This window comes from Pecten maximus, chromosome 2, assembly GCF_902652985.1.
Source record: "Pecten maximus chromosome 2, xPecMax1.1, whole genome shotgun sequence".
Lineage (NCBI taxonomy): Eukaryota > Metazoa > Mollusca > Bivalvia > Pectinida > Pectinidae > Pecten > Pecten maximus.
In genome coordinates, this window is record NC_047016.1 from 39323859 (window position 1) to 39339890 (window position 16032).

The window sequence follows — 16032 nt, forward strand, 5'->3', positions numbered from 1 at the left end:
GCTGTACAGCAAGGATTGTGACAATTAAACCGGTACTATGGTGACTATATCATTATCATAATTACTGTATTGTTCGAGTTCCTATCTCAATGAACCATACCATTGGAAAGGAACTTTTAAATGTAGTTTGTATCATATTAACTGTTATTATCTAACGTCCTATTCACACGATCTGGTTGTTCAAGGATGGCTAGCATTCTGGTTCCTGTTAGGATTGTTCAGAAGACATACGTCAAGTTAGTGGAAACTTTAGGATTGGATTTACTTATTCATAAAACTGTACCATACAGCTGATACATCCTTCTGGTAGTCACCAGTGATGTTAGGGCACCACGTAGCTGTTTCGTCCTTCTAGGACTCGTCAGTGATGTTCGGGACACGATACAGTTGTTTCGTCCTTTTAGGACTCGTCAGTGATATTAGAGACTCCACACAACTGTGTCGTATGAGCCAAAATTGGTGAGATGTCAAGAAAACCAAAATGTACCTAAACAATTGATGAAATGGGTGTATGTGTATTGAGACCCAAAAATTACGTAAGAGTTTAATAACATAATATACGTATAGTAGCTTGGATAGAATAACTCTGGTTTAAACTGATTTTACACACAATTTTACATATCAATACTTATCGTGTTTGCTTTCACAATACGCGTTTCTTGATAAAACATTAAAGTCACTTTGACAAACTGACCACACAAAGTTCTGAAATGACCACAATGTAACTCCAAAATATGCTTCTCCTTCGCAGACCCATTCCGACTGGATGATTGGATTGCCCAATTGGCTTGCCTCGATCCTGATAATTGCATATATAGATACAGATATTTATATAAACTGGTATGTATCTGTATGAGGGTCATCACGTTTGCTGAATAGTGTATTGGAAAAACAACGCAACTGATAAAGTAGAAGGTACTAAAATAAACGTTTAAAACATTTACCCATTTATAGTCTATAGCCAGTCTCTGTCAGAACGAAGGAGAGGAAATTTAGAGAAAATTGTACCTTATGGTTAGGAGAAAGTTTGGTGAACCACTTGTATTAATGTTTTCTTGTTTTTATAAGATGTTATTGAGAGCCAACCATCAAAGATGAAAGTTTGATGAGCATCACAACAGCTGGAAAAGATAAGCCAATCTGCAATTACCATAAGGTAAGCAGCTATGTAGGAGCGGGGACCAAGTCTTTAAGGGCAACTGGGTGCAGTTTGTGGTAGAACAGTCGTCAACATGTGTTTCCAAAAACTTAAAAAACACATTTTTAAAATTATTATTAAGATAATATCAAAAACCACTATTTAATGATTTTCACAATGGAATACTTTTGATTTCAATTTAATTGATTATGACCAAGACAATCGTACCAGATAGATAAGTAATTACGTATATATCTATCGATTTTTGACACAAGAAACATTTCTTTGGTCACATATATATCGTATGTAATATTGATACCAATATCTATACTTTTATATCAAACAATATGTTCTCCAGACTAAAATTCGTGAAATTTAACATAGATCTTCAACATCAATTAAACCCCTACACAAATCGTGTGAACATCCTGTTTTGGTCATTATATCATTTTCATCGCGCCATTAATTAAATGTCTGTATCTTATCTAAGTACTCGAAAGTTAGATTAGCAATATATTGGATGTTAAAACATTTGTAATAGACTTTCAGAAAAGTTAATTCCTATTTAGTACGTAACCTATTTACAACGTAAAGTGCGAAAAATTAGGGTTTTCGAGAAGGACACGTCATGGTTAGGTGTTTAAACAGCAACACTGTAACATTCCTTTTTCTCTTTATGGAGGATTAAGCGTATACAAAAGAAAGAAAGAAAGAAAACAAACAAACAAACAACAATACCATTTGTGTCTCCTTTAAACATTTAAGTTATCATTAATTACTAGTCTACAACAGAAATCTTTTGTAAAAGAATTCAAACAAAAGTGGAAAGTATTAAAACATTTGTTGATGATGGTGAGAATGAGGATGATGGTGAAAGTTGATGATGATGATGACTATGATTATGAACAGTATGATAATTGATGATGAAGTGAATGCAGTGGGTGTTGTATGATGATGAGGAGGAGGAGGAGGAGAAGAAGGAGGAGGAGGAGGAGAGGAGGAGGAGGAGGAGGAGGAGGAGAAGGAGTGATTAATTATGTAGTGTTCCAATTATCATAAAAGCTCATGGAAAAAATAAACAGTTACAACAAAATATTTGTTTAGCATTATTCATCAATAAATTACAGACCACTCATGTATTTCCGGAAATAATGTATAATATTGTCTGTCAATACACTTTAGATGTATTGACTGACGAGGCCAGTACCTTTGGTATAATGGTGAACTATCAGGACTTGGAAATTAAAGTGCATTATGCATATGTTATCAATGAGCATGAATTAGACGAAACAAAAACGTCAAAAGGAAAGACATAAAGATGAAATTCATGTCCGATCACAGATTGCAATCACTGCGTAACGTAAGGATATACAGAAGGGGTAAAAAAGTGCTGGCGACCTCCATGTTCCAGTTATCAGACTGGGACACATATAGCCGCCCCAAACACACATTATTGGCAACGGGATAAACAAGTTTTCTTTGATTTCAATTCATAGATATGGACGTATGTCAAGTACAGTAATAAATATGTTTAATTTTATTAGAGTAATGCATGTATTTTGTTTACGTATTTGCTTGTTAAGTTTTTAAAAGTTCCCTGGTTATATATATATATATATATATATATATATATATTATATTTACCAGCGATTTTAACGAGGATCTACCATCACCGAAGCAAAGAACTTTGCAAACATGGGTACTACTTTAATTGTATACAGTATATTATATTGTAAATATGTTTTTTCTCTATACATCATGTCAATATGTGAAAAGAGAATGAAATGAATTTGAATTATAAGATTACCTATGCAGTTACATTTTAAAATACTCTACAATATCATATTTTTCCATGTCTAGAACCAAATGATAAATGATGTATACTGAAATTAGAAATGTACAACCCTAGTTCAAGGGAAGATTTCAACCGTCGTTCCCATTATATTATTGAGCGAAGCGACATATGCCTGTCGTCAAATGAAGAGTCTTGGGTTGAGACGCATAAGACATTCCAATGCCAAACAGATCTCTTGTGCTCAGGGTGACGTAAAAGATTCAATGATAATTCAATGACAATTCTCTTTTGTCTCAGTTTTTCAGTTTATAATATTATGGTATCGTTTACTTTAAGAATTGTCTTAAGACTGGCCCTATTGGATACTGTAGTCAAATGAAATTCGGTGTTGCGAAAACGTAACGCCATCCCAATATGTTGATGGAAATACCTGCTTCAGATATCATTAGCGAATAGTGTACCTTTAACATCGCCTGTCTATATCTACACATGGAAGTTAGAGCTTTAAATCTTTATTTCAAATGTACTGTTATTGTCGTTATCAAAAACAAGTGCCCTTTTCAATCAAAATATGATATACTGCCACAGTTTAATCAGAATTTCCTTTTTGACGTGTTATTCACGTGCTTACCCCCGTGGCCATTTTACACGTGCATTTGACGCGCTATCTTGTACGTAATTTACCTATCCATAGGCACCGACCTCATCTTGTTCTGAATTCTGTCACAAGTACTGGCCCCCAGCATGTCGGGTTATATAATATGAATTTAATACACTTCATTTCTAAATGAGCGCGTGATTCACGGCACTGCTCCGGGGCTGACGTCATCAAAGCATTGTCATCTTCGTTCTTAAATTCCTTCGCGTTTTACATATAATATTTTACATTGTGTTATATCTGTTAAGTGAGAAAAAAAATGTATTTTCGTAATTTTGAAATCATTAGTCATATTCGTCCATGGATATTGATAGACGTAATTAGCAAGATTAATATTGAGTTAAACGCTTTATAAATAGACAAACTATCTGAAGAACGCGGCCAATCATCGGCTGAAAGATGTTTATCAGTAAACAGTTCAACGCCTGCCACGACTGTGATATCGTTGTCTGATACATCTCAAGCCGCTGAGATTTCTTAAATTTCTCCCAGCATAAATTTTAATATTTCCCCTCATATATGTTCGTGAATGAAATGTGTGATTTTATCATTGTGTTTTATAATCTGTTAATGGTGACAGTGTCTGTAATTGATTTTTACGGATTCATTCATTTTTTCCTCATTTATGAACGACGCCGATATTCCGCAATATAATTCTTATAGATAACATTTATTTCAACAACATATGGTTTTCACGCCTTTTGCATGGAGTCAGGAAAAATGTTTTTTTTTATCTCAAATCATAGCCATTTCGGAAACTGATGATAACAACGACCACACAACAATTCATAAGGATTGTTTGACATTTTACTATCACTGTGACTAATTGGTACGTGTTTTGGGGGAGGGGAACGTGTGTCATACGCGTGTAGGAAGGTGTGTGGTAGTGATTGACTGCTGATATAGTGCACATAAGGGGGAGGGGGGGGGGGGGGAGGGCATGTGTCACACGCGTGTAGGAAGGTGTGTGGTAGTGATTGACTGCTGACATAGTACACATAAGGGGGAGGATGGTGGTCTGTGTCCAAAAATATCTATAAAAACATGTCTGCGATTAGCACTATCGTATGGGGGTACCATTGAAAAAAAATAGATCACAAGGGTCCGAGAATTGTTACAGTCTGGATGTATTCAAGGACCTAAGTTAACATTCGGAAGACTAAGACATCCCTCGGTTACCTATTCATTATATATTAATTATTATTGATTAATATATTAATTAATTATATTATTGTTTATTGCTAAACACTCTAGGATATGTCAAAATACACATAAACTGTAACGAATCATCAGGTCCCTGTGCTATATAACTAAGATAGGCCCAAATACACATAGATTTAACCGAATTTTCATGTCCCTGCGCTATACATAGATTTAACAAATTATCATATCCCTGTTATGTAGTCCTGTGTCATGGAGTTGGTGAACGGATTGAAATTACGAATGAAATTTGAACAGCGGAAGTGCAGTATCTTTAAACTCTAAACGGGATGTCTGGGCGACAATAAGTATATTTTTTATAATTATATTTCTTTTTGACGATTAAATAAAATTTAACGTATATAGACAAATTACCAACTCCATATTTATAAAAATGGCCAAGACTGTGTCGATTTCAAAGTAAAATTCTGTCGTCAGAATGAAAATGAAAGTGAAATTTAACTCAATTAAGTTGTAGAGTGTTCATTGATGACAAAATATCAAACGCGAAAGCAAAACCGAAATTAGATGCCCGAGTGCAATCTGTACCGAATGTGAACGTTGTATGCGACTGTCGCACTCGGTCGTCCCCGCCCGTCCCGGCGAAGGAAGGGATGGGGCTTAAATAGAAACATGAAATAGGGAGAATGAAGAGATGGTTTTGGACATAATGGGGTGGTCAGAAAATTGGGACGGAAATTGGGGACAATGAGGATGAGAAGTGTTCGGGGCGGCGGAGGGGATAGTCAGCGATTGTGATTATGGACGGGGAGAGATGAGGGTCTAGGGGGGACGGGGAGAGATGGGGGTCTAGGTGGTACGGGGAGAGTAGAGAGGCGTAATTAGGGACGGGGAGGTATAGGGGTCTAGGTGGTACGGGGAGAGGGGGGGGGGGGTCTAGGTGGTACGGGGAGAGGGGGGGGGGAGGGGTCTAGGTGGTACGGGGAGAGGTGGGGTCTAGGTGGTACGGGGAGAGGTGGGGGTCTAGGGGGGACGGGGAGAGGTGGGGGTCTAGGTGGTACGGGGAGAGTTGGGGTCAAGGAGGGACGGGGAGAGCAGAGAGGCGTTATTAGGGATGGAAGAGATGAGGGTCTAAGAGGGAAGGGGAAAGAAGAGAGAACGTTAAGAAGCAAAACTAACGGAGATACATCAGTATTAAGCTTTGAAATATCAGGAAAACGGGCGTATAATTCACGGTATGCCTGTGGAACAGTATTGGACACAGTAACGTCAATTATCTTGTAATTATTGACACTTAAACTACGCATATACATTAATTGTGATTTTTCCGCATCGTATTGATGATTCAAACAGTATTTTCATTGACAAATCGTGAAGGACCCCACTCCACCCTGAAGTCCCGCCAGTGTCCCACGAGTGACGTCATATACCACAATAAGGACATTTTGTACTGATGTGGTCGGTGACAAAAATATACACTGAATTGTTGATACCAGTGTAAGGGAACCCGGCCTATTTACGACTAGCTTTAAAACACTCAGCTACAGTAGACGTATAACCGATAGTCTAGTAGATATTGTTCACAGTTTGTCATTTTGTGTCAATACTTAAACGTGGATACATATATATCTGGTATTTTCATATAAATAAATATCTATTGTTAGGAATTCCTGTAGACTTAGTTATAAACAGATAGTATATTTGGATAGTTAGAGACCGTATCAACTATGGAGTAAGTTAAAACCACACTAGGCCCTAGCTAACGCTCCCGGACATACTACACACTATCGGAACTTATCGCAGGGAGCAGCACCAGTCGGGTAGTAAGTAATAGCGACAGTTAGCCGTAAGAAATGCTAAATATCAATCAATATCTGAAGTAGTAGCAAATTATTGATGTCATACGTGTATCTACGTCGCTGAAACTCTTGCTTCCCAACTCTATATTGATTAGACGCTTTGCCCTACACTTGATGATCAAGGCCCCGATAACTGGGCCCGGAAAAGGCATATCGAGTAACCTTACATACCGGAACATTTACCGTGTAACATGTAAACTGACGGGAGTATAATTATGTGTCGACACCTTAACCAATACCTGTGGATGTACGGAGAGGCAGAGAAAAGTGGCTTTTACGAATATTGAAATATGAAAATGTGTTTGGAAAATGGTTTTAATGTGTGTTTAACCATAGTTTAGTGAGGAGATAGACATGAAAAGATGGGCGATAAAAGGCTATGCTTCGCACACATTGGAGGAGTACCGTTACTAATTCTTGTTTTATTGTATCAAACAACGCCCATCTCGTGTGGTAAGTTTATTTGTTTATTTATTTATTTATTTATTCATTTATTTATTCATATATTTAATTATTTATTCATTTTTATGACATTATGTACGGTTAAAACCGAAAAAGGAAATGCAAGTTTCACTTCATCAATATGGCTTTAAATTGAAAAAGAGATAATATTTCCTTTACAGATATTTTCATTTTCCTTTGATGAAAAAACACAAACGGAAGTCGATTGCGACAAGTCCTACCTAGATACACCTGAGCCTTATTAACGGTGATGAAGTAATCTTAGACCTTGCCCTAAGTCCGGAGGCTCCGATAACCATCTATACAGTACATACTGACCGTTACACTTTAGCACGTTTGTGATTAGGATCTGTCGATGATTGACAGGTATTTCGGTAATTTTACGCAGTAACTTCCAAGAGTGTTAGATAGTGGATACCAGGTGTTGAGAACTGTCACTTTAAGTAATGTACATCCGAATTCTTGGCGTAAGTTAATGTTCATTTCAATTCATTTGAGATAAAGAAATGATAATGAAATAAAATAAAACGAAAAATGTGACGTAGTGCATGGAATGTCACTCAACTCCTTAAGAAAACGCTTAATTAAAATGTTGAAATAACAAGTTTGATTTGAAAGAGAATGGTTTCGTTCTAATTTCCTGAATTGTAACAAGGATAACTAGTAATAGGAAGTGCCTGCACGCGTGCTTCATTAATTTAATATAGGTATAACAATGGATATAGAAATTACTATTGTACTTAATTGTAATAATAACTGTATTTGACGTATATTTGAATTCGTCATCGATTTTCACTTTCAATATTAACACAATACAAGCACGTTTCGGTATGTGATTTGAAACGATTGACAGAGCGAGCGAAAATATAATTTGTGGAAAGTAGAAATGGAGCTGAGTTTTATGTTAGAAATCTACATGTAGTGTTAATGACGTGTCCATAGTAACGGTCAGATGTGTTCACATGGGCAGTAAAATTTCAGGATTTGTGATATTTGATATATTGAGCCATTAACAAAAAGAAAGGAAATGAGTGGTGATTTTTCCAAATCGCTTACAACTACATTACATAATTACAGTTTACATTATAAATGTCTTTGAAGCTCACAGGCTTGATTTTGTGGCTCGTGTCTCGCAGGTCTAACGGAAGTACATCATGCTCAGTTAAATAATAATCAGCGGGATTTCGAGAAAAGTTTTTGTCAACATATTCACTCTGGCTTGGACATTTTTCACCAAATTATTCATTGATTTGAAGAAACACTTCAAATAAGCCCTAAAAAGTATCAGAGAAATGTTGTCCTTGTTTTAAAACACAAAATAAATCCCTGAAATGTATTATGTACCCGGTACTCACATCGTCCTAATGCAGTTTGGTAGATCCTGCACAGAACGTATGTTAATTCTGGCGAATATTTGGAATTCTAATAAACTTATATACATAAGTACCCATACAACAAAATGTCTAAAGAAGAGGGTAAATCATGCTACGGTATCTTATAATCAAACCTATTTATCTACCACCATCCGTCTCTCACCATCGACGTTAAAATTACCGTTAATTTCTCTTGTATCTGTAATGTATACAATCAGACATCACTCTCTCGAAGTATACGGGGCGATGACAAAATTCGAGATATTCCGAGTATTCGAGGTAACCGAGTGTAGTATACATGCACGTAGAATTTTACCTTCGGAACTGCGTGTTTGTTTACTTCAAGTTAAGCATTGTCTTCGGGTTATCAGAGTTTGATATAGCGAAGTTTGACTGTATCTCTATAAAGAGATAATTCGGCCGGGACTGACGAAGTACTTCGAGTTAAGCGGGGTATTCGAGTTTTCCGAGTTCGAGTTAACGAAGTTCCACTGTAGTTCAAAGGTCATATATGTTGACTCCCAAGTAATTCTATACTAAGAAGATTGGATGTGACAAAGTTGACCAACTGTCAGTTTTGAGTTTCCCGTTTTACAAGATGTAAAATGGTTTTGTATCAGCTCATATTTACCGTAACGGTAAAGTCGGTGTGATTCGGTGTGATCTCGGCACCAGCAGTTGTGCTAGACGGGCACCTGCCTCTGAAACAGACATACCTGGCTTTGAAGTGTGCTGATCACCACGTACGGGCCTTTATCAAGAATTAAACATTAATTAGCAGTAAAAATAGAACCGCAAACAACATAGGTCGAGGTGTAGTACGTTCAGCGCGAACAACTTAGACCAGCGAGAAGCTTTTCCGTGCGAAATGCGTTAGATCAGAGAGTGAAATCTACCACGCAAGCGACATAAGTCCACGTGTACATGTTATTGAGTATTGATGTTCAGAGCTACCGCATGTGAAATTGATTTCATTTTCATTCATAAATATCTTATTAACTTTCTCTTTTTATCATATGAAATAGTTAGTACGACTAAAAATAACTTTCTCTTTTTATCAATATGGAATGGTTAGTACGGCTAAAAATTTCTAAGGTCTTTGATAAATTTAGAACCGTCGAAATGTCACAACAGCCTTGATCCGAACATACACGGGATCGCTACACTCTGTACCTACGCACGGCCCTGGCCATCTCGTGATTTCTATATATATGATGAAGTTGTAGAAAAGCACACGAAAGTGCTATTATTCAGTATAAGTCAGCTTTAACACATTATCTTACGTAAAAGAAAATATTCGACATTAAGAATACAAAAAAAAAGGGGGGGGGGAATTTCATTAAACTTGCACTATAAATTGACTCAAAGGCTGGTCCGATTCCAAATGGTACCGTCCGTATTAACAGTCTAGCCAAAATTCAACAAATAAACGTAAGCATTGGTGTTCATTATGACAGAGTCTGTCCGTTCGTTATCTAGTCCAAGACATGTATATATATTTTCACAAGAGTGCATCTTGTGTTGGGAGAGTGTCACGTGCTGGAATCGGGTCACGCGACCCGAAATTGTTCGGAGACCACGGATCAAGGATTAACATGATGTTCTGACATGTTTCATACAGCTTTTATCTATTACATAAACTTTTGCTCTGCTGCTTATGCGGAAACGATTATTCGCTTGGCTGAAGCCTGACACACCTGCAGGATTCCTTTATTTACGCGGCAAAGGTCGTAAGGAAATAGAGAGTTGATATGGAATTATCAGACAGTATCTTATGTTATCCTGTTCCGGTCGGGGTGGGTTTGATAGGCTCGTCCGGCTAATGGTAATGTGTTAGCCTTCGTGATATGGCGAGAATGATAACATCTTCCATTGTACAACTCTAATTGTCGTCAACACACTATAGCGAGCAGACGATCCCTGTGATAGCGGTCACTCGGTGTGTCTAGCAGACTAGCTATTTAACTTGTAAGGAAAATGACCATAGTCCAAGACAAACTAAAACCAGCATCTTCTCACAGTTGATCAGATACAATAACAGTGTCTAAATAGCCAACGGCAGATTTGGCGTTAGTCTAGGTGAGAGATGGACCGAACAAATTCTTTTCATGTTTTCGCTGTTTATTTTTAGATTGTTGATTTTTGAGATCAGGTTGATCAAAACCAAGTCGTTTACGTTACACCCCGTGTGTGTATGCTGCTCAGACCTGAGAGCGATGGTATAATAACTCTAGCAGACATGCCATATTAATATTTCATACTAAAAACACGTATGCATACATTATAGGTAGTTTGCGAAGAGTGTACCAAAATTTAAAAACCGATTTACCCTTTTTACCCTTTTCACTTTGATTTTCATTTTAAGTGAAGAAAACGGAATTATATCCTGTTTGTACATTCCTACTTCAGATAAGAATATTTGATTGATTTGATAATTACATTTTAATACATATATTGCTACACTACCCTGAGTAGAAAGTGTCGTGCTCAAACCCCGTGTATGTCTCGGTGTAACTGTTTACAACCCGTGTATGTCTCGGTGTATCTGTTTACATTCCGTGTATGTCTCGATGTATCTGTTTACACCCCGTGTGTGTCTCGGTGTATCTGTTTACACCCCGTGTATGTCTCGGTGTATCTGTTTACACCCCGTGTGTGTCTCGGTGCATCTGTTTACATCCCATGTATATCTTGGTGTATCTGTTTACACCCTGTGTATATCTCGGTGTATCTGTTAACACCCCGTGTATCTCTCGGTGTATCTGTTTACACCCCGTGTATGTCTCGATGTATCTGTTTACATCCCGTATATGTCTCGGTGTATCTGTTTACACCCCGTGTGTATCTCGGTGTATCAGTTTACACCCCGTGTATGTCTCGGTGTATCTGTTTACACTCCGTGTATATCTCGGTGTATCTGTTTACACTCCGTGTATATCTCGGTGTATCTGTTTACACCCCGTGTATATCTCGGTGTATCTGTTTACATCCCATGTATATCTCGGTGTATCTGTTTACATCCCATGTGTATCTCGGTGTATCTGTTTACACTCCGTGTGTATCTCGGTGTATCTGTTTACACCCCGTGTATATCTCGGTGTATCTGTTTACACTCCGTGTATATCTCGGTGTATCTGTTAACACCCCGTGTATCTCTCGGTGTATCTGTTTACACCCCGTGTATGTCTCGATGTATCTGTTTACATCCCGTATATGTATCGGTGTATCTGTTTACACCCCGTGTGTATCTCGGTGTATCAGTTTACACCCCGTGTATGTCTCGGTGTATCTGTTTATACTCCGTGTATATCTCGGTGTATCTGTTTACACCCTGTGTATATCTCGGTGTATCTGTTTACACTCCGTGATGTCTCGGTGTAACTGTTTACACTCCGTGTATATCTCGGTGTATCTGTTTACACTCCGTGTATGTCACGGTGTATCTGTTTACACCCCGTGTATGTCTCGGTGTATCTGTTTACACCCCGTGTATGTCTCGGTGTATCTGTTTACACCCCGTATATGTCTCGATGTATCTGTTTACGCCCCGTGTGTGTCTCGCGTGTCTATGATTATACCCGGCCGTGTGTTCATCGCGTGGTATATTAATTTTCCGATCACAATCGGTATCGATTTCTGACAGATTAAAAGTTAAAAGGTTTGATCCAACGATCGTGTGTGAAATTCCACAGCTGTATGTACATTCGCTATAGTGTCAGTCATATTAACCTCAGTTTCGTCTTGGAAAGCCGGTACAAATCGCTCAGTAATATCATTCCTCGGGACATTGACCTTTGACCCGGGATAGGCAGTCACGTTATGATTTATGTAGATACCCACCTAAACCACAGGGACACTGCATGTATTACCGAATCATACTGTTCAAGATTTTAGTATTCTTTCTGAATATCACCATTAGATGAGTTTTTCAGTAAAAATAATGTTCGGTTGTTGTCAGCGGGGAGACTCGATAGTACCTACGGTACAATTCTGCTTCATTCCTATAATGATACTTTATCATGATTTTCTGTTTTTGTGCTATTTTTTAAGACATATAAGTAAGTTGTCTCGAAAATTATGTAAATCCTCGTGTTTCTCCACTTCAATGATTGCCTCTTTACTTTTTTCGTACTTGGACTTACAGTCATAAATCTGCGATATTCACGTGAAAAATACATTCCAGTTTTCCGGGAAACAACAACTCCCAAAATGAAGAAATAACAAATTTGAAAAAAACAACAACAAACAAACAAACAAACAAACGAACAAACAAACGAACTTACATCGTTTTGATTTCACTGTCATAATCTTAGATAAGGATATATAGACAATCGTTTTCCATCAACTCATTGATATCGTGCCGAAAATAATTTTCAATATACAAAAAAATCATTTCTGGCGTAATATTGACCGTGATAGAAACTTTCATATTTGACATATCACAAGATTGACAGATATGTCAATTTTGACGTTTATCTAAATAAACGGCCATATTCAATTCAGATCTAATTTTTTTCTCTTTTATTATATGACTTTGGTCCAACAAGCTAGCCCTTATCGACTTCGCAGTCCTGTATGATATAAAGTTATATTAATTAAAACGGACGATATTTTTTCGTGAGGAAAATCTTGATCGTGTGCCTTTAATTGTATGTAGGTACTACTAAGTATATCGTTCAACATTTGTTCATATGGACAGTAATAACTGTAAGTGGACCGTGAAATGCGTTGGTTCAGTTATTATATGATAATGTATATCATTAGTGGTTTTATAAACGAGATAATAATCTTTTTGATTAGCGCATTGATTCAGATTGACCTTATTGTTTTAAGGGAGAGTCAGAATATTTAGGATGAACTTTCAACGGTAATCCTCCGGGAAATGATGATTTGGAGTTTCGCCTGGTTAAGTATTCACCATTTAAGATAAGTTGGTGTCTTTTTGTGGTATTGTATTATCAATACGATCTGTTTTATTAAGTTATTACTATATAAATGTAAGTGTCAAGGGTCACGACTTTGATGTGGAAACTAATTATTGTTACGGTTCACGTTCCATTGTTTCCGGGTTGATAGGCCATGTTAAAGTGAAAAGGGGGTAACTGAGTTCAAATTCCGGAATTAGTTTTTTGAGACGAACTGCTGTGATTTAGTCAAGGTCTATCCTAGCCCGTACAATCTGTGTGTGTGGTACTGCAACTTCTTCGTTTCAAAAGAAAAATATTAATGAAAAGATGAACTTTGTCGGATAAATACCGATCGTGTCATGGGAAAACGTTCGTTTGTTTTCATGCTATTACACTGCTACCCAGGATTCACACGACCTCTAGGTTTAAAGGAAGAACCAGGCGTGTCTAACTAAATTCATATTTTGGTGTTCATTTCGTTGCCACAGAAATAGATTCTCTTGTCTTCAATGACAAAATTATAATTAAAATGCTGGCTACCTAAATGAAAAACTTGTTTATATTACAAAAATCATAATTAAATCAAAAACAACTTTAATTAAGTTGGCGTATTTGTACCAAGATTAAAGAAGTGCATATTATGTATATATATCCAGTTTCACATGTACTTGTATACTCTAGACAATTACGATATACGGTCTAGTTTTCTCTGAATCTGGATCTGTTACGCGATAACTACGCACACACACTTACTCACACGCACAAACGATCGTGTAGCGACTTGTAATGTGTAAACAATTAATAACTGAATAAATGAAAATGTTTTATTTATTTTCTCCCAAGTATAAAAATATAACTATCTACTCACGTGCTACCGTTAATCGACATTTTAAGCACGTGAACGAACCATTTCAAACACGTGAATGAACTATTGTGATGGGATTCACGACGCCAGGTGTAAATTATTCATAACTAGGGATTAAACGTCTAAACTTGATGATGTCGCAAAATTTCCCGTACTGTTATAGTAAGGTATATTGATTGATTTTCCAGGTAAGATTATCGAACAGTTGTAGTGTGTATCCTCACGTGTATATACCTAATTGGCGCGTGTGTAAACGCTAGTTACAGCACGAGTGACGACCGGTTCGGGTAGCAAACGGGTATATATACAGTGCAGTACCTATATTATACATATATCAATCAATCAATGTGTTTATTTAAGTGTCATATATCACAATTACATTGTACATGTTTATAGCTACAAAGTATAAAACAGTTTGATAACGGGGATAAGTCATCTAACCATATGATAAGATATAAAATGTTGATATTCTGAAAAAAGAACTGTTACAGTAATAAAATATATATTGATAAATAAAACCAATGACAAAATCACAAATTCCAATCCAGAGAACAGGTGATTGGGATAGCCCCTACCTACCAAACTCTGTGAAATCGTACTACCATATACATAATGATTATATATGTAGTATCGATAGCTCATAAACCAGGGAATTCTATATACGTCCCTGTCATAACAGATATAGTATTTATATCTTATATAGATAAAAAAAAAACTGGCTTTAGTATCGATATGTGATTTACATTAGATCTACTAGCTTTATAACTTTAAAATGCCGAACTTCTTGTAGATTTAGTCAACAATTAATATTAATGAAATCATCTAGTGTTTTCTGACCGGTGTGGGTGGTGCAGTGTGCAGAGAGAAGGAGGGGCGTGGTGGGGAGGGACAGTGACCAATGACAGAGTGTGATGGGGAGGGGAAGTATCCAAGAAAGGTGTGTGATGGGGTGGGGCAGTTTCCAATGATGGGAGTAATTGGTTTGAAAATTGAACAATATCCATTGAGGGGGCATGATGGACAGTGTCCAAGGAGAGGTGTGATGGGGTGGGGCAGTGTCCAAGGAGAGGTATGATGGACGGAGCAGTGTCCAAGGAGGGCGTGTGATGGGGTGGGGAAGTGTCCAAGGAGAGGGTGTGATGGGGTGGGGCAGTGTCCAAGGAGAGGGTGTGATGGGGTGGGGCAGTGTCCAAGGAGAGGTGTGATAGGGTGGGGCAGTGTCCAAGGAGAGGTGTGATGGGGTGGGGAAGTGTCCAAGGAGAAGTATGATGGGCGGAGCAGTGTCCAAGGAGGGCGTGTGATGGGGTGGGGAAGTGTCCAAGGAGAAGTATGATGGGACGGGACAGTGTCCAAGGAGAGGTGTGATAGGGTGGGGCAGTGTCAAAGGAGAAAGTGTTATGGAGTGGGGCAGTGTCAAAGGGGAGGGTGTGTGATGGGGTTGGGTAATATCCAATAAGGTGTGTGTTGGGGTAGGGCAGTGTCCAAGAAGGGTGTGTGATGGAGTGGGGTAGACTCAAATAAGGTGTGTGTTGGGGTAGGGCAGTAACTAAGAAGGGGGTATGGGGGTAGTGTCGGGAAGTGTCTAAGGGGAGTAGTACAGCATTGGCAAATGAAGGGGCGATTCCAAGAAGAGAGTGTGAGGACAGTTTCAAGGAGAGGGATGATTGCTTCAAGCAGAGTCTACCGAGATGTCATGATTGGAAAGAACAGTGTCGAAAGAGAGGACATGTTGGAGTGGATAAAAATGTCTTTTTCGTTAAGTCTCCTCACTCGAGTTTCTATGATATAATGGAACGCTTACGTTTTCACGGAGC

General features: G+C 37.8%; 1 protein-coding gene across 1 annotated transcript in view; it reads left to right on the plus strand.

Annotated features, from left to right (window-relative positions):
• Positions 1–6459: 6459 nt before the first annotated feature.
• The window catches only part of LOC117322042, a 63133-nt gene continuing 53560 nt past the window's right edge, over positions 6460–16032 (plus strand). The window contains exon 1 of the mRNA XM_033876764.1: positions 6460–7064. Coding sequence (XP_033732655.1) covers positions 6974–7064 — 91 coding nt within the window. The 5' untranslated portion in view covers positions 6460–6973. The remainder of the gene's footprint in view (positions 7065–16032) is intronic.